The following is a 21,007-nucleotide window of genomic DNA, read 5'->3' on the forward strand; positions in this document are numbered from 1 at the left end:
CCTTTTGGAAATCGGGGAAGCTGTTATTAATGAACGTTGCCGAAAATAATTGATCGGATTGTACCATGATCCAAAAACGATAAAGTGATTTTTCCTTATGACAATGCCCCGTCACACCGAGATTGGCCGTTCAAGAAAACGGTTATTCACAAGATCACATCACATCACTTACCGCAGTGAATCCTGATTCTTATCTTTCCCCACTAACAACTATTCCTTCCATGATATTCGCTAGGGAACCACGCTATGGAGGCGACCCTTCTGGCCTTCGGACGGCGAATATCATACTAACATTTCTTCCCTTCCCCTGGTGACTGTAAGAACATGGCCGGCGTAGTTATTGACTATTTAAAGCACGAATCACCGAAACTTACACAATGAGAATGATTTTCTACTTCCAAGCGCCATTCAGTGTGTTCTTTGTGCAATTTCGCCGGTTCAGGTCAATCACGTAGAGCAACTACGAAATGTACAGTCTACCCAAGCTCAGACTCAAGCTAAAAGAAATCGCATAAAAAACCGCACAAAAACAGGTTTTACTGTATTGCTGTACCATATATATATTATACAAATGCTTACCAGTATTTGAGAGTCAGGACATTTTCTGTTATTTTTAGGTTCATTTAATGTAATAAATCGAGATGACCAAACACGAGATAAAAATTAATTTTGGGCGTGGATACGGGAATAAGGCCCATTAATTTTTATACGACGTAGATGAGTTTGATGACGATCCTCTTCGTAATATGGATACACATGGTTAAAGGATGCCGCAGTATCCTAGTATCACTAGTCTGCTCACATAGCGCCTGCCTTAGCTGCAGCAACATTCACGTATCACAATGCACTGGGCGAGAGTATAAAATATGTCATTTGTGGTTTCTATCACAGTACCGCTCTAGCCTGCGAGCATTCCACTGCTTTTATTAGTTTTAAAGTTTTCATAATGGCTTTCGCAGAAGCTACAAGATAATTGTAACAAAACCACGCAAACCATCGACACATTTTATGGCTATCGAAAATGTGTACAAAAAAGACGGGTAAACACCATAAAACCTAAACCTCAGTATACCGTTCTGAATCTTATTTTGGACAACATCATATTTCGGACACTTAGTTTTAATATCTTGAAATTTATTTTTTTTACAGCTTAAATGCATTTTTATTCATTTGTTTGTTTTTGGTAATACATATTTTTACAGTGCAAGTGATACAGTCCGAGCTTTTCATCTTTGATACTGTTTTTTTTCTTAATTCAAATCATACTATTGTGCTAATGTTCCTAATTTCTAATTTGGCATGAGCGCACCACCTTTATGGTATTATTTGAAGTTTTTAATTTTTAATTTGAAGAAACTAACTACCTACTACCTACTATAAAGGGTGTGTCACATCAAATTGCATCACGGAAAAAACGCTGTAGAAATTTAATTTTTAGGAATTATATCTTCAGCTTTCGCTTATAATCAGATAAGAGTGTATAGATCACGTTGGCCATGCTTCATTGTCAATTTTACGTAAATTTGGAAAAATGTCGTCGAACGAAAAAGAGCGTCGTGAATTAATCCTGCGCACTCATTTCGAGAATCCGGAGTTGTCACATCGGGACATCGGTAAGATGCTGGGAATCGTCCAATCCACGGTCAGCAGAGTATTAAAACGATACTTCGAGAACCTAACCATCGACCGGAAGGTGAAGAACGGCAAAAATGGATGCTCCGTCAGTGAAAAAGATCACAAGCGCGTAGTTAAGCAGTTTAGACGTGATCCGAGAAGTTCGGTCCGGGATGTCGCCAATAAGCTGAATTTGTCAAGTTCATTCGTCCAGCGGACCAAGCAGCGGGAGGGCCTGCGTACATACAAGGTTCAGAAGGCTCCTAACCGCGACGAAAGGCAAAACATGGTGGGGAAGACGCGAGCCCGGAAGCTGTACACCGAAATGCTGACGAAGCCGCATTGCCTGGTAATGGACGACGAAACCTACGTCAAAGCGGACTTTCGTCAACTGCCGGGACTGTTGTTCTTCTCCGCAGAGGACAAATTCAGCGTTCCGGAGGAGATTCGCAAGCAGAAACTATCCAAGTTTGCCAAAAAGTACATGGTGTGGCAAGCGATCTGCTCTTGCGGAAAGCGGAGCGCCCCCTTCGTGATGACCGGCACGGTAAACGGGCAGGTTTACCTTAAGGAGTGCCTACAGAAGCGCTTACTACCACTATTGAAGCAGCACGAGGGCCCGACCATCTTCTGGCCGGATCTCGCTTCGTGCCACTATTCAAAGGACGTGTTGGAGAGGTACGAAGCCAACGAGGTCACCTTCGTGCCAAAGGAAATGAACCCGCTCAAAGCGCCGGAGCTTCGCCCAATAGAGGAATATTGGGCGATTATGAAGCAGGCCCTCCGGAAGAACCCAAAAGTTGTCAAATCGGAGGCGGATTTCAAGAGAAAATGGATTTCTGTTAAAAAAAAACGACAACCTGACGTTGTACAGAACCTTATGGACGGGGTAAAGAGGAAGGTGCGAGCATACGGGCTTGGGCTCGAAGTATGAATAAAAAGAAAATGCCAAAAGTTGTTTAATAGTTTTTGTTTTACTGTCTAAAATTTTCAAAAGGATCGGTCTACTGGGCGAATTTCTACAGCGTTTTTTCCGTGATGCAATTTGATGTGACACACCCTTTATACAACTATTCTACTATGTACAAATTGTTTATCAATGCAAATTCTGATAATCTGAATTTGTTTACAAATTTTGTTTTGATTTCGTTAATTATTGCATCTATTTTCGGTATATTAGCCTCCTGATGTAGGTCCGAGATCCTAGTATCAAAAGGACGATCGAGGATCATCCTCAGCGCACGGTTCTGCACAACTTGGAGTTTGTTCCTGTGAGTTCCTGTTCCTTCATAAAGGATGGCAGGAGCGATGATCTGATTGTAGACGGCCAGTTTGTTCACTTTTGAGAGGCGGGATCGCCGACAGATTAGAGAGTACAATGATCGAACCAAAGCGGAACACCTGTTCAAAATCTTCTCCACATGATGACGGAAGAGGAGTTTTTCATCTAACACTAGCCCCAAGTATGTAACATCGGCGGACCACTCAACCCTTGTGCCATTCATCACCACAACGCAAGATGGAGGAGGTTTCAATTTTGAGGACTGCCTGAGCAGGAACATGATTGTTTGAATGTCTTGAAATACTTAATGCACTGATGATATAACTACAAAATTAACATCACAATTGCTTCTTTGGAGTAATCCCTTGGTTCCACTATCATTTCATATGAGAACTACATTTGAATTATAACATAACCGGCAAAAATCTGTAAACACTTTTCATTATCGTTTGTGTTTGACATTTGCTTAGCGTGAGCACGTAGAATTTATCCGTTCTTAAATATTTAAATTTTTCCCGTGTTTCATCAGTTCTCATCATCGTTAACAGATTTCTGTGATTGCTTGGAAAGTGTTTCGCAGTTGACTATGAAATATAATCAATTGTAATGTAATTTTCGTCCAAAAAATTACAAAATAAAGTGTCGGAAATTTGAATTTAATCTGTCCGAAATTTGATTCAGTGTCCGAAGTTCGATTCTTATTCGGTTCATTTGAAAAGCATTTTATTCGATGTTTTTTTATGTTTTTAATCAAATAGGTACCAAAGTAGAAAGCTTAAAAGCATATTGAACTAATTTATTAAAAAAATATCAACCAAATAATACCTGTGCATCTGTTTCTGCATCATTTGCCTTAAGCGTCCGAAATATGATTCAGAACGGTACTATTCAAATGTTTGGTTTACAATGAAATCACTCAATCACTCCTACCAAAACCAACCTCGATGCTGTATTATGGCAAATCTTCTGCAAAACAAAAAATAATAACCGCGAAGGATAATATTTCAATTACCGTTCATGCTGAAATCACAATTCATTACAAATTCCTCTCGAAGGAGGAAAGCTAATTGCTCAACAAGCAGTCTCATTGAGAAAAAATCCCATCGAACTCACCTCCAATCGATAGGACCCCCCTCATTCGAGTCAGGTAATTGTTTTCAAAGCACTAGGAAACAACCGAACAATGGTAATACCCGCCGGTGAAAATGTATTTGTTTAGCTCCGACAACACAACAGCGGTAAAAAGCACTCCTGCTAGCATTTTACTCCCGTTCCAGTTCCACTCGAAGCTCTTTTGTGTTCGCCGATATGTATAAGGAAAGGCTCCGGGGTTGAAAGTAATTTAACTTTTGTTCTTGAGTATGCGTTTTTGTTTCCATGTGTGTTGGAGTGTATGTATGCTCCTTCCCTCGTCCACTACCCTTCGCTACATCTGCTCGCTGTCATTAGTTCTTTTCTGTTTTGATGACACTGATGAGTACCGTGAGTAGCATCACAAAGCAAGCCAAAGGATGAATGAAACATGCGGTGGAAAAGTGGGCATTGAAATATGTGACGTCTCGCAGGAGCAGCTGTAAGAATACAATGTTTATGTTTGCTTGTTTCGTTTTTTTTTTTCAACCAATGAGGAGTCATCGTGGTTGTTATCGCCCACTATGTAGTATGCAAGAAACCCGCAGCGCCCGAACCAGGGCTGTGCACAATGCCACGCGCGCAGTCTATTCGACAGTCATGGCTGGCTAGATGAGTCGTTCTTGACTTGCGAAATGCCACAAAACCGTCATCGCTTGCTGTGGCAAATGGCGCTGTGTGAGGATACGGCAGAAAAACCAGTCAGTCTTTTGTTTGGCCTTGTATGGTATCCTCCATGTGTGTGTGTGTGTGTGTAGGTTAGAGTTGTTTGCTTGCGCTTTGTTTGGGTGCATTGTTTTGTGTCACTCTGTCGACAGTGCTTCCCTCTCGCAGCAGATTCATAATTTATCAGGTGAGTGTTGATAGGAATTTATGCGATTAACTGTAGACGAAGGTAGTTTTTCCGGTGTTTGCCCGAAAACTCGAATGCATTTGGGGCTGTGATATAAACGAAACAAAATCTCTTGTTTGGTTACCAAAATTTCGCTCAACTACGAGCAGAATAATTTATTCAAACTTTTCTCTATCCGTCATCGTTGGTTGGCATTTTGCCTCTCGAAATGTTTCCCATGCAAATGATCACATCAGCTGCTGTATGGCAGCCGGTTCTGTTTAATATATTTGAGCAGAAATAATCCCCTTTTCCAAGCGATGCCCCGTTTCGTTTGTACAGTTCAATCCCAGATGGCAGTTATATTAATAGCTAGATGTGCGCTTACTGTGCCCTTTGGATCCCTTAGCCGGCATACGTCTGCACCAGTTTGTTCCATTCCACGGGATAATGCCGCTGCAAATGGGCCAATGTCTTCTTAATCTGGAGTGTCTCCATTGGGGTGCACTGGGGACAAGCGCCACGGAGTACTAACGGTGCCAGACCTGGAAGGAGTATGAGGAAATTGCTTTAGTTTCCGCAGGATGATGGATTTTTAATGGAAAACCTGTCATTTTTTTTGGAAGGGAAACGGATCGATAATATTTCGACTTGAAAAAAGGACGGTACATTCTCGTAATAAATTTGGCTACCGCAGGACAAAATCCCTACTCTATATACACACACACACACCTAGCTCTCGCTCGCATAGATCAAAAACAAAATCCCTTCTTGACCGAAACGATCGAATTTGTCAGTTTCACCCCCCCCCCCCCCCCACAATCTGCCGACGCTGCGCAAAACAGACACCCGACAGCGATGGGATCCCTTCATCCCAAAATCGAACGAATTCCGGGGGCGTTGTAACATCTTAATCGTTTGTGGCTTCCTGATAAGAATTTGACATCACAATTATCCCCGCCACAGGGGCGTCCCATTTCCACGAGCTCCATTGTCGATTAGTGACGCTATGGTCGTCGGTAAATGCCTGATTACATGTTAACACCTGGGTCTCACCGGCGCGCACCTCCCCACAACTGACCCCCTTTTTGGACGGTGGTGGATGTCAACGAATTCCACACTTAGTACCACGGTATACAATTTATCGGCGGTATTAATTTTAAATCCATTTTAACTCTGTCCCTGTTCCTGTCACCCGAAGCGTTCGAATTGAATGGAATTGAATTTTGCGGCAGATTCCCCGCCACCAGCCACCAGCCGACAGTTTTGTTGGGTTCAATGTGGACCCGGACCCGAACTTAGGGTCATTTTCGCACGTAATTAAGCGGTGATAATGGCGGTGACTGAAGTTTGAAAAGTACACACGTGAGAGGGGGATTGAAAACCATTGGGCCCTGAGGTAATTTGACAGTTTACAACAAATGATGCAAATAGAGTGAAAAAAAACTGCACTGCGAAACTAATCGACAGTTAATATAGCTTGTCGAGACCTTTCCGCTCGTGTTGCTTGATTATGTATCGTTTGTTTGTGGCATGTGTTGAGTGAGACCCAACTTTAGCGAGTGAACCGCGTGAGAAACTTCATTGAAAAAAGTCGGAAAAGTTTTGCCTCAGAGCTCGGCAAGGTCATATTCAACTGAGGATAGTCAAAGGACTATGAAGAAATTCGCTTTCGTATTCAATTGGAAATGAGTTTTCAGCAGTCTCTCCGTCAACATGACTTAACAGTCATTCGGGCGTTTAGTTGCTATCTCACTCTACGACTCGACTATCTCACTTCATTCTTCCCCGTCAATATTGAAGTGACTCCCCGAAAATGAGTTCGTTTCTCTTTCTCATGTATCACAAATGCATGTATCGATATTTAAGTTCAACGTGGGTTGACATATACTACAGTCGAGCTAGCGTTGTATCGTACACGAAAATTAGCGTGCAGTGTTGTGTTCAGAAACACTGACAAATTTGTGAATTTTGTTGATATAATACCGTTTTTTCACAAAATTGATCTCGGAGATAAAGTGAATAATTTTGTTTAGAATTAGTCTCAAACTGCACGCTATTTACTAATACTAACGCGAAAATCTTTAAAGCATGCCTGGTAATCGTCTAAGTTCGTTGGTTTGAGTTCACGTAGGTAAACAATAAACCGTCCATTAATGGTGTAACTACTTTTTCGCATCAGAAATCGAGACGCATGTCAGGGGGAGTAGTAGTGTGGATTGAAGTCAGGTTGAATGGAGAGGTAGATTTTCACATTCATTCGTCATGTCAATTAGAATAACCATTTGCTAGAAACGTTCATCAGTCATCCTCGCTCGTCAATTTATTTCTAGTCAATTCAAGTCATGTTGACGGCGAATGCCGAAGTAGTCCTGGTCGAAGTGAAGCGACTGAGAGGATAGTCGATTTTCCTTTTTCATCTTCGAAGATTTCGGGCCCTGGATACAATGCCAATTGATTTTAATGTTTGGGAATATCGGGAGCGATGTCTATTCATGATCCGGAAACAGTAAAGTAGTGTTTTTTTTTGCTTTTTTTTCAGTGCATTACGCGACAGATACGGTAGCCTGGTACAAAGCCAATTCAAAAAAGATTATCTGATTGGCTTTGATTTTATGTGTCGATCATCTGAATCGGACCAGTAGATCAAAAGTTAAAAAGAGGAAAAAAATGATTTTTCGAACCAACGGTTAACTTTGAAAAATCATAACTCAAAAACGAAAAAAAAACGTCTCTCTGGTTTTGACATATATTATGTAAAAAATCCTCAGCTTTCCAGAAAAAAACTATAAAAAAATAGCACCTTTGGTCCCGAGACTATGAAAACAATAAAAAAACCAATACAATCAATAATAACGAGAGCAGAATTCGAACTTTCTGCAGGTATAGTATTTTTTTCAAAAAAGTTTGGCTTTAATTTTTCAGGTGATTGGCTTTAATTTGATATGTCGATCATCTGATTCGGTCTAGTAGTCCAAAAGTTATGAATTTTTGGTCATTTTTGGAAAAAAGAGGAAAAAGTTGATGGTTATGAATACCACTTTTCACGAAAATCTAAGAACCACTATATCGGTTTGGCATGGAATGGCTGTATATATATAGCGGGTTATGTCCAATACACGGCCGCGTCGTTGAAGTAGGACTAAAAAACTGTTTCCGTCAATTCGGTTGATAAAACTTCGGTTGCATTTCAGAGTGAAAAGAAATTTAAGAATTTGTAGAAATTTTATTTAGTTGCTTGTGCTATTGTAGATATTCCAACATTAACACGAGAAACTAGGTATTCTCCAGTTTTGTTACATCGATTTAAAAAAATATACATAAAAATACACAGAAAAGACTAAATGAAAAAAAAACAAATACTACGCAAACGAAGCGATATAAACACAAAACATAATGGAAAGATTAATGCGTTTCGTATTACATTGCAATGTGAATCAGAATTACCTTGGCATGATTTTCTTTTAAATATTGTTTGAAAATTGAGTCACGAATCTTCTATTTTTGTTGTGCAAACAAAGCGAATCAATGGTACGAAAATGATCTCCAAGATGATTCAACCCTATCATTCAAGAAATTTGTACGTGAACCTGGTTCAAGGAGGACGATGATGTCCTCCTTAGAAATACAAATATTAGATTAATTTCACTTTCCCAATTTTTCTTTGCCTAATGGTTCCGGAAACTTTTTACCACTTACAACCCGTTTTTTAACTGTTGTTTAACTGTGTTTTAACCCGTTTGAAGCATATCAATCCAGGACACACACTTCTTTTCAGGACAAACGTTGAATGAATTCACTAGTCCATGGTAAATTTAAAAGAACAGTTTTTCCGAAAAATCGCTGTCTTACGTCAAGCCTTTTTTGGTGTCTTTAGGCATAGACCCTTATACTTTTTCCTAGTCTTTCTCAAATTCCAAAGGAGAGCACAGCAAGAAAAAAACGGGGCTCAACGTATTAATAAATGTCGACAGCGTATCTTCGATAACGCGAATCGCTTCAGAACATTATACAAGTGTGGATCGGAGAACTTTTTGTGAAGACTATTGCTTCAGCTCTTATTTCCAACCGGGAAAACTTCGCATATTTATTACGGATAATTTTTATTCTGATAAAGTGAAAAGTATAAATATCAGGAAAAATCAGGATCATTTCAGAAAAATCAGGCAGATTTGAGTGTTTGTTAGGATACAGGGAACATGCCATTAATTCTGAGAAATCATGAAGGTTGACATCTCTGGTGAGAACAATCCACACGGAAGCAGAGCAACAGCAGGAGAATTGTGCCTCTTCTTTTTTTGTATTACTTAAACTTCAAAATTCATCCACTACTAGCCTTGAGAAAGGCCTATCAGTATATCAAACTTTGGTTGTTTTCAAAAGAATCCAGAAGAATAGAATTCGAAAATGACAAAGCAAGAACTGAATTGCCTCCTTTCATTTTTCTTCTTTTCTTTATTAACGGAGACTTTGAATCTTTCGATTTATTCGTCTCCGAAAAATTGCTTCTTGTCGCTCCGTTTTGACAGGTTTGTTAGTAGCGCTGATAGATTAATCAGAACATTTTTCAGATAATCCTATGATTGGTACATAGAAATATTTACAATGTAGTGAAGCAGACATCTCTGAGACCTCTGAAAAAAAACTTATTTACTTTTCCACACTTACTTATTACTTATTTACTTTTCCACAATGAACTTATTTACTTTTCCACAATCTATACCTTCCCATCAAACGAAAACAAAACTTGTCTGACACAATCAGATGTAAAAAGTGGAAAGCCTGAAAAGTGTAATGTTAATTCTTCGAAAAACAAATGAGTTTCAAGGTAAGAAACGTCGGAAGGCGATTTAACATGTCTAGAATGCTGTATGAAGCATATAACTTTACATGGCACCATGGTAATATTATGTGTTTAGTGGGATGACGAGGTTGTCATCTATTATTGGCAGGCGAAAACGAGTCAAACTATTGTGAATGAACTTTATAGATAAGATTCCTATTGTTACCGTTGTAACTACTTCCTGAATCTACCAAGACCACGGATGATAGGCAGACTTGAAGACCCCTGGCGATAAAACCCTTTCATTGTGAGTGACTTTAGCGAAAACTTTTCACATGAGCGAGTCTCACACATAAAGAAATCCATTTATTCGCCACAAGCTTCTATGCCATTCGGAGTCGCGTCTCATGTCGAGTTCCCCGTCGCAAAGTAACTGGCAAATTTCTTACACCTGGTTTATTGTCCAGTTAGGTTAAATTTTAACAATAGATGCATATCTACCATATTATGATCTTTGGAACAAGCAGCATGTGAATCTTGGGTATAGGAAAACGTCATGTGTTTTCAGGGCGACCGAGCAGCATCCTCAGGGTTGCTAAAATTGCAATATGTTACGGTAAAGTACAACCCCTCTTTTGATCGCAACCATAAATTGAAAATTCCTCAATAGCCTCTTCCTCAAATGGACAATTTGGATACTGTTCATAAAATACATTTCGTCCACGGTAATCAATATTTATCGCCGTCGGCAAGCCATATCTTGTTGAGCGATTTACCATGTATAAAGGTTGCTCAGTTGGTGCGTTTATCTCTACCTCGAGTAGTTTGATCTGCAGCTCTGTGGGTACGTGTTTTTATTTTTCATTACGTGTGGTAGATCGAGATCAGATTATGGAAGGCCAATGAACGATTGAATGTAAAGCACAAAAAAAAACTTGTTGCTGACGTAGCGTAGCTAACTGAAATTAAACTGGAATGTCGGTATTTGCTCTATCAACGCGCCAATCCTCATTAGTATTAAGTTTTGTTGAAAACACCATGTTGCCATCAGCGGTAATAATGCATCTAAATTAACAAATTATGATAGCAGACGTGTTTCCATTTCATAAACGACTCCGGTTGACGAATTTTTCACAAGTCAATTTCTTTTCATTCAGGCGGGTCGTTGCAATAGAAGAATTAATACTTTGAAGATAATTTGGACAACCATAATTGCCGAGTCATCAAAATAAGGGGAGATAATAAATTGGCTCCTAAAAATATGTCACCCTTCTAATCTCGAGTACACCGCGAGTAATCGGTTTTCCACCTTACTAACCATAGATGTAAGAAAATTGTTTATATATATAGTTTTAAAATTATATTTAAGAATTCGGCTCCTTTAAACTTAAGTAACTGAGCCTATAAAAATAAACGAATTAATAAAAAAAATAAAAAAAATTGGATAAATTTAACAAATTCAACATTTCGTATGTATTGTTATGCACATACAAAACCAGTGGATTGAAGTCATTTTGTCCACCCCTTTCACTAACCACCTCATTACAAAATATAACTCATAAAACGTTATGGTGAGATCTGAATTCATATGGGCTAACAACGAATTCCGTATCCAAAACGGTCCTTGCGACAAACACTTCGTATGAAGCTATAGGTACTTGCTAATCATGATTATAAGACATGAAAAAGATGCATGATTTATGTTTCAGTCCGCACTTCGCAAGCTCATTCTCAGCACGATCACTCAAAACGTAAACCCAACCTTCAAGTCTAATTTTCGCACGTCGAATACTCAATCACCGACGGCATTGATACTGAATTCCGGATCATTAGCCGTGGGTGCATAGTAATTACGAATTCAAACAAAAAAAAAAACAGAAGATACAAAAACCGGACACAATCGAACACGGGGCGGTTGTTAGTACTTACTCTTGAGCCGCTTGCCCACCGGATCGCAGGGCACTTCGCCGAGGGCGCACTTCAGCTGTCTCTGAAGATAGCGCTTGTCACTGAGTGCCTTTTCGAGCGCTTCATCCGAGACCTGTGGCTTGGGGGTGGTGGCGACCGTGACGGACTGTGGAAGTGCGTTCGCCTCTTGTACCGCAAGCAAGCAGCTGAACAAGAAGAATAGCGCCACCAGGGCGGTACTTCGGTGAGACATTGCGGTGACCTGCAGATGAAGTGAAGGAGAAAGAACGAAAGTTTGTTGTGTGAATTGTAATAATATGTTAAAAGAATACAGTTTAGATGAAATATTTTCAAGCGATTACGTGATGGTATCCCTCAATGGTAATTTAATATACATCATGCAAGAATTAAGGTTTGCGCTGCTGACGGTGCACTCCAACTTGAACTTAAATGAAGTTTCTGGATGCAAGTTATCACAATCAAAAAAATGTTTTTTTTTATTTATTTATTTATTTATGTTTATAAGCCGACAGGCTCAAAGCCCCAATGGTAATCTTGGTATATGAATTTGCTTTACATAAAAATCTTACATTTAAAAAAACATAGAAAAAGTATTAATTATTTGATATAAGTAGCGGTAATAGACAGACAATAAACTCCAGAAAACTACAGAAAAAAATGTGCGAATTGAAACTGTCCGGTTGGTGTTCAAGATGTGTAGAAACATTGTTCATTTAAGCAACTTTGCATTCTTGGAATATCTAAAAAAAAATTAGACTACTTTTTTGAAAAGGGCCAAAGTTTTTTTTTCTTATTTTTTTACAAAAATCTTTTACTCAAAAACTATGAGACATTAAAAATTTTGATCAAAAAATGAAATGTAGAAAATTATTTCAGGAAAACAAATTTTGATAAAAAAATACCAAAAAAATTATTTTAAAACCAAAATTAAACCATAAAACTTTTTTTTTTAATTCTCAAATAAATTATATCAATAGCCTATATAATTACCAACAAGTCATCCATACATAGGAAGATGAGCACTTTTACAGGGAAAAAGTTTTTCTAACAAAAACTTTTTCATGTTTTCTTTGAAAAAAAATCAACTTATCTTAATTTTGTTTAAATTCGAGACAGGGATATGGTGTATTCAACAAAGTTTTGGATCTCATTAAAATATGGACTTTTGTGGAAGATGTTTCTATTTTTTATAGTTGCTGTAATACAGGGCAGACTCAATTATATACAATATCGGATTTCTGTGTATAATCAGTCTATATACTGTATATAATCGGGTCAAAAAAATTTATTCCTTTTTATGCACATATTTTTGCATATATTTTTTATGCAAATATGTTTTTAAATATAAAAGAAGAATTTAATTTTTGATGCATTCCCTTAAAGTCAGAAATCACAACAAATTTATCAAGAATCTCTCAGAAGGTAATAGACGATCGTATTCGATGAAAAAAATCCTACTACGCATATGTTCGAGTTTCAACAATGAAAAAAAATGATTTTTTTGTTTTGGACTCTGTTGCCTACAACTGGCTCTACATTGAAAAGTACGCCAGGGAAGACGATTTTGTTGCTTCTATTTTAAAGATGAGAAAGTTCATTACACAAAACAGAAGTGAACCATCTAAATAAGTGGATTTAAATAACATTTTAGGAGTGAAAAACTTCAAAGTTATTAATTTTCTATGTGTTATTATTAATGTTATTTCAAAAATTCGTATTAAACTTGTTTCTATCGATCAAATTGAAGTTCTCTATTTGCTCCACAATTTGTTCTTTGACAATCAACTTCTATTTTTCTTAATATCGGTGCAATATCGATATAAACAATTCCCGGTGAAAATTCAAACAAAATCTTCAAAAATCATTATTTTTACCCCACTGTAGCCACTCAAATTTCACCTTAACGTTGAGAATGTACATTTTTTCTTGACATAAGTCATATTTGAATAATGAAAAAAAAATATTTCAAACTGTATATAATCGAGTCCAAAATTTTATATAATCGAATCATATATGCACAATCGAGTCTGACCTGTACATGGCATTTTTGTAACCGTAACCCCGTAACATTTTTGTGTGTAAACTTTCGCGTTTGATATGTTCCTAATATGTTTCTAAATAGAAACAAAGGATGCAGAACATGTCATTCGCGATAACTTGAACATAAGTGTGTTACGACTAAAGATTATTAGTAATTTTTTAAGAAAAAATCACAAAAATGTTTTAACTGTATGGGCTGTTCATTTACTTATTTCCAGAATTAAAGAAAAAAGTTTTTTGAGAAAAAACATTGAATTGAAAAAAAGTTTTTGCAAATACTTTTTTTTATTGTTCCATATTTTTCAATGAAAACTTAATGTGAAATCACTCTTTGACCAGAATTTTCTAGGTTTTTTTTTAATTTTTAGACAATTTTCTTTGAAAAAAAAAATGTTAAAAAAGAACTATAGATTTAAAAAAACTGACTCAAAAACTATGAAACCTACAACGTTCAAAATTTCATTGAAACATATCATTTTTTTTATTTCACTGAAAAAAAATATTTTGGAAATTAAAATTAAAAAAAATTAAAGAAGTGTAGGGAAAATCAGAGTAAAACCGAAACCCTAAGGATTTCCACATATTTCCAAGATCTACCTTGTTTCTTCCACTTCAAATCGTTACAGAAGCTCTCTTCAAATGTTCATGAACTATTCTACAGTATCAGTTGATCATATTTTGATTAGTACTCCAATTTTTATAGAATACAAAAATTGATGTTTTCAGGTGAAATGGGAGTGCGATTGAGATCGACTTGTTACAATAATTTCAAAGTATTAAGAGGTTATCTATATACTACGTGGACACTTTAAGATCCCAGCTTAGGTGAGCATCCACGTGAAATGTGTCGATGGGCGTTGAACGAAGGGATACCATGAGCACTGCCAGGCTTTTTTGTTGACATGCCCGATTCAACGTTGGTTTTGGCTGTTTTATTAGTTCAGCTCTGCCGTTTTGTCTGTCGAATATAAACACGAGGCATCTACAAAAAGTAAGAACGCATTTTTCCTGTCTGAGAAAAACAAACCAGGTGTCGGATTCACCCTGACTGAAGGTGTTGGTGTTACCCCGAATCGACTCGAAATTTCAAAACAATGTTTTCGATAATTGATACGCAACAACACAACTTACCATCTCACAGTGATCTACGATGAATTAAGCTCATGAAAGTATTAAATTTTCCACAATTTTCCACTTACTCCACTTCCACTTTTCCACTTACATTCCACGAGCGAAATTTTACATTGACTGTCGTATGTTTGCTGGCCGGTTCTGTTTTGTTGTTTATTTCTAAAGCAAAGTGACTTCAGCAGATGTAAGGCACCACGAAACGTAAGAAATGACAATTGTGTACAGGGGACATTGGAAAATTTTCAAAAAATTGTTTCTAACCGAAAAATCAGGGGGTGTCGGTTTTTTCCCTGATTTCCCCTACTGCTATAAAAAAAACAGTTTCCCTTACATAAACTTTTTCATGTTTTCATTGAAAAATTCCTATTAATTTTTTATTCGTAACATTTTCATGTGTAAATTATCGGGATTGACAGGTTCTGCTAACCTTTTTCTATGAAGAAACGTGTCAAGAACATATCAAACGTGAGAATTTACACACAAAAATGATACGGGGATATTATTGTTCCAGGAGTCTCCATACAAAAATGCCATATATTCAAGAAACTATAAATAAACTATAAATAATGACAAAATATTGACATTTTCAACATAATTCCATACTTTAACAAAATCTAAAACTCTATCGAATACACTATATCGCTATTTTTTATTCTATCGCTAATTTTTCAATTAAATTTGAAACGAAATTGTTTATACTATTTAATGAAAACTTTAACGGTTTCCTGCATTTCGTTATTTGCTCAACATTTTGAAGGTCTCACAGTTTTTGAGCTAGAAATTTTTGTAGAAATTGGAGAACAAAAATTTGGCTCTTTACAAAAAGTAGTCTAATTTTTATTTTATATTAGTTTTCAAGTATGAAAAGTTTTCGAATGACAAAAGTCTTGACATTCACAAAGTAGAACTGTAATCTGAGACGGTGCTTATAACTCCTGATACGAATTGGCAAGAAACTCGTCAATATGTCCATTCTTTTATTTAAAACAGTTAGTGTCATTTCGCAAGAAACAAAATAACCTGAGTGTTCAGATAATCAAAAACGTCGAGTTTTGTTCCGAATAACAAGCATTTCCGGAATTCGTTACTTCTGTTTTCTTATTTGAAGAAAAATGCAGTCTAAGCATTTTTATAACATTATTGGTCGGTTGTTGACCTGGTGACCACTGCTCGATGACGATGCTCTGTTTGTGGTGGGACCAGGAGGGTATGGTGTGCCATGAGCTACTGAAACCGGGTGAAACGGTGAATACAAATCGCTACCGACAACAAGTGATAGATTTGAACTGTGCATTAATAGAGAAATACAGAAATGAACCCGAAGACAAGGTAAAGTGATGTTACAACATAACCGCACCGACGCACACCGCTAAAGCCGTGAAGGACGCCATGAAACTTCTTAACTGGGAAACATTATCGCCCCTGCCGTATTCTCCAAACCTGGCCCTTCAGATTATAACCTTTGCCTAGATGGGGCATGCAACTGGCAGAGCAGCACTTCGCTGAGTATAAAGATGTCGAAAAATGCGAATGGTTTTCTTCGAAACAAAAAAAAAGTTCTATTGAGAAGGAACCCAGCACATATTAAATCGTATAACTAGGGCATATACATCATCATGTAATCCATATTTTGGGTGGTGCTTGCGATTTAGTTTGGATAAATATAGTATTTATATTAACGTTTTATACGACTATTGTCGTTCTAATATACGATTTATTACAGAATATCTGTGAGATTATACAATTACATCTGAATGTAACCTCATGAATCACCATTTCCATATATGAGAATAGTTATGTTTATAGAAATAGAAATTATTCAAATGGCTGGATATGAGTGGAGGTTGACGGTTGAAAACTTAAGAAATTGCTTCGTAGGATTCGAAACTCCAGTTGTTGGAATATCTAGCAGAAGCTATCTGAAATATAATGCTGAAACTGTTAATACTCGTACATATAATACGATAGAGATGCACGTCATTCCTGGTTGCCGATTTCGCTTATCTAACCCCTTCCCGTATTATTTAATGCGTCACACATCAAGTGATTTCACTAGCCTGCTGAGCATTCTAGCGCCCTATGTTATTCAAGTACCCACGAGTGAGACTCGATGTTGTACAGGAAAGGGTTAACTGTAGCTTAAGGGGGTATTCTAGTCTAGAAATCTGAAAAAATCGAAATTTTTTTTTTACCATATTTCTGTAGTTTAGGCATTCAAGAATATACTCTAGAAAGGACTTATCGAAAATCCTATTATTTACCTAGCTAGAGCCATCTTAGTGATGTGGTATCTAACCTGTTACGGCCATCACAATGAACTTCAAACGCGTTTCTCTCGGAACTAGTTTTTTTCTAACTGGCGTACACGATATCTCAAGTTCTACTGAACCGATTTATGTCAAATTTATATGAAAATAATCTGCATACATCTCTCTATCGCATGAACCAATAAAAAATTATAACTTTTTAATTTGACTATTTTTAAAAAATCTGTAAACGCAAAAAAAAACGTTTTAAACAGCATTTTTGTTTTCAAACGGCCGCCATTTTGTTAAAACCCATGTTTTTGACTTATCCGAGGTTCATGCCATAGCGACATCTTTACTGATTCAGAATCTGTTCGATTTTTTTGTTTCAGATAACCAGAAGGACTGGAATCGTGTACGCCATGGCACAACTTTTTTTTGAACACCCTCACTTCACCAGCATGTAACTATTCTAATTATGAATATTTTTTTTCCGTCCTATTTTTGTTTTATTGTTGAAAGATAGATAAACGAATAATGATATAATGGATAGTAAAAATATTCTTTGTTTTATTTTTACGGAGTTCGAAAAAACGTCCGAAATTCGTCTCTCTACACTAGAATACCCCCTTAAGGAAAAGGTAGTCATACCGATCAAACAAACCAAATAATTAGTTTTGTTCATTTGAAATTATAACCCAGGAAACTCATAGGAATGATTTCCTGAAGAATTTTTGTTCATTTGTCTGAGAACAATTTGTTTAATCAATGAATTCAGAACGAAGCTTTACATAATTAAGTACTATTTTTTCAGAACCTCATAAAATATTTTTGGTAAAAATTAATTTAATTTTCAAAAAAAAATTGTACATTTTTCAATGAAAACTCGATCGATTTTCGACATTCCATTTCTCGACAAAAATTATTAAGTCTTATAATTTTTTAGAAACCCGACGAAAAAGAGTTGGAACTAAAATTATGTTTTCTCTGCAAACACCCGAAACTGTATTGTGTTTTGCTTTTAAACGGTTCCCGGAATGAAACGCTGCAGAAAACGACTGCAACAGAAACTACCACTCAGAAAAAGTGTAGTAGGCTAGAAATATTGTGGCACGGGAAAAACATGATGTGTATAAATGCCTCATATTTCTATTAGGATTTTTTTTCTCTTTCTTTCGAAATTTGTGCTGAACGAACTTATTCTGAAACGAAGTCCCCATTTAGCGAGGATAAGGAATCGAGGCGGCCCAAGCCGCCAAAATGACCTTTCTCTTTCATGCTTCAGATGAAAACTTTCTTCCGTACTATTTCCATATACCGCTTCCCTATCCAACTTAGTAACCAAACTACCGCACCTTGTACCATAGATCCGTCTTGAAATAAACATCAACAATTATCATGTGTCTATTCATAATATGATGTAATATATCCTCAATTACGATCTAATATGATTTACTGTTGAATGATATTCCACAGCATGTTACACAATTTTTCGCAGCACTACATTGATTGAAATAATATGTTTATATATGACTCTCGAACTGCATCTACCTGATATGCATATATGGAATCAATTCGTTCTATTCTACGATAGTGCATAAAACCGTTGTTTGTTATACCCGATTACGATTTAATCTGTCGTGATAAAAATAAAACCAGATTGTTCGCCTTTTATGTGATTTTTTTTTCTCTCTATTATAGTGACTTTCAAAACATTTCGGCTGGTGCGTCACTTTTACTTCCATTTTTGGAAGAATGTCGGGAGTGAGAATTGAGGTTGTTACCACTACGCCAGATCGCCTCCTCATTTTTTATGTGATTTTGGATATACAGTATGCTTTGATCGATTATGTACGATTGTGATTCGATCCCACTTTATATACGACTTAGAATATGCCGAGTTATATGATTCAATGTTTGCTGGGAATGCACTATTTTCCTGATAAATAGAAGAGATATGTAGAATCAAACAGGGATTACTTCGAATAAAAATATGGTTTGGAAAGCCCCTCTCCAACTAAAGAAATAATGTGTTTAAATCATCAACTTATCCTCAATATTTTAGCTTTATTCTTTCTCGTGGCAGACGTATAAAAAAATTGAATCGCCAGTTTCACCCAATATTTTTCGTTCCGAAACTGTTAACATTAAGAGCGTTAACATTGCATGTGCTCTCTGCAAGTTCACATATTTTGGTGAACAGCATGCGTCCTCTACCAATTTTTCAGTCGATTCAAACCTAAGTTTATGACTATCGCACAACCGACTCACAACTTCACAAACATAATCACATTTCTTCACGCCGCGTTCGCGCGCCTCTTTTGCAACTTCATTAATCGCAGCAGGCCGACTCCGATGCTGCGGTTGGAGCGAAAAAAAAAATGTGACTCACTCAAGAGCGCCATTACGTAACGGTTATTACTTACTTTTGAAAGCATTTTTTCGCTGCCTTTTTATGCTCTGTTTGTACTTTGTTTCAATCCCTCCTGCCTCACCCCGTCGACTGTAGCTTATTTGCCAATTTCCAGCTGCCTTTTACTTCCCCCACTGACTCTCTGTGGGATTTCCCTCAACTTAAAAAAACGTATTATCTAATAATGGACACCTTTCGAGCAACGTTTCGCACACTTGAGAGATTTTGCCGTTCCGTATTCTCGTCTACTTCTTCGACCGTGCACTCAATTTAACAGCTTCTTCTCCTGCTGGGATGAATCTATCCCGATAGCAGCAGCCGAGCAAACCGAGGTAAGGAAACACTGCACCAAAACTTGCAGCTCGCTGATAACAACGTCTTTTTTACTTCACTCAATGCCTTTTTTTCTCTCACTTTCTCGCCCCCGTCTTGTGCTCCGACGTGGTAATGAAATTTTCGCTTGAATGGGTTTTTTTTCCTTCCTCCAGGATCTGGACCAACAACAACGAAAAACTTCTGCGAAAAAACACAGATTCTTCTGCTTGGCAGAACAGATTGGAAACTGACTTCTATTCACCGAGCGCTCGAAAGAGCTTCTGCAGCAAAATCCGAGAGAGTGTACAAAAAACACACGGAATTCACGTTGGTCGGTTCAAATTTCCTCCGGACCAAAACTACCTGAAGCGAACTGATGGGCGATCGAAACTGATTGCCAGCGACACACTTTGGTTGCCTCGCAGGCACCGACCAACACACACAAACACCCGCACACAGTGTGCAACCCCCGAAAAGGGAAGGGGCACTTACTTACCTGGTTACTTACTTACTTACTTATTTGCTCACTCACTTGCTTGCTTACTTACTTACATAGTTACTTGTTTTGCTTTGCTTTGCTTTTGCTGTCCGCAGAGTCTCGGTCTAAACGATCGTCGGGTTTTTATTACACCTTGGCATTTGTTTTTATCTCTACCTCCTCCTCCGTCTTTCGTGTTGTCGTCACGATCTGTTCTTTTTCTTCGGCTGTTCATTATGATTTCGACAGACCGTTTTGCAGTCGTCAATCCTGTACCGTTCGGTCGGAGCTGCATAGCGCTGGTGCAGAAGAGATGATTAGTGCAATATTGATGCTTCACTTTATTGAGACAATAAATCCGCATTAATGTTTCCCAGGAAATCTTACTGAAACTGTTTTAGATGTCTAGACAAATATTTGTTAGCAGATCATTACGTATGGATCAATACTTAGGGAGTATATGAGTAATTCCGTTATAGGGGAAGACGGGGTAAGACCGCCCCCTAAGAAAACTAATTTTCAGTTAAACGTTCTTTAGAATTTACCCTATTTGTTGTGCTACATATCATTGAGTATTTTATAATCTACTACTAAAAAATGTGTAACTCTTGATTGTACATATAACTTGTTCGGCGTTTTTTCATTAATTTTCGAAATGATAAAAAAATACTTTTTATTTTGCTGGCGGGGTAAGAAGAACCCGTGGGGCAGACGGAGCGATACTATTTTCAAACAGTTTAGTCTAGTAAAAATAACAGGAACAGTGTTTTCTAAGGTACTAAATGTTTAGGGTTGTTAATTAATTATACACAA

General features: G+C 37.3%; 1 protein-coding gene across 1 annotated transcript; it reads right to left on the minus strand.

The window, feature by feature from the left end:
• Window positions 1-4,992: 4,992 nt before the first annotated feature.
• Window positions 4,993-20,102, minus strand: LOC129779351 (putative odorant-binding protein A10). The gene is made up of 3 exons (XM_055786762.1): window positions 19,415-20,102; window positions 11,572-11,812; window positions 4,993-5,404 (listed from the first exon to the last, which is right to left on the minus strand). The coding sequence occupies exons 1-3, from the start codon at window positions 19,424-19,426 to the stop codon at window positions 5,265-5,267; spliced, it is 393 nt and encodes a 130-aa protein (XP_055642737.1). The 5' UTR covers window positions 19,427-20,102; the 3' UTR covers window positions 4,993-5,264.
• Window positions 20,103-21,007: the final 905 nt, after the last annotated feature.

This window comes from Toxorhynchites rutilus, chromosome 3 (assembly GCF_029784135.1).
Source record: "Toxorhynchites rutilus septentrionalis strain SRP chromosome 3, ASM2978413v1, whole genome shotgun sequence".
Classification (NCBI taxonomy): domain Eukaryota; kingdom Metazoa; phylum Arthropoda; class Insecta; order Diptera; family Culicidae; genus Toxorhynchites; species Toxorhynchites rutilus.

What these genes read in the sequence shown, in the direction of transcription:
- LOC129779351 (XM_055786762.1), bottom strand. An exon ending in GGTGGGCAAGCGGCTCAAGA is followed by an intron (nt 5,405 to 11,571) that starts GTAAGTACTAAC and finishes TACTCCTTCCAG; the next exon opens with GTCTGGCACCGTTAGTACTC.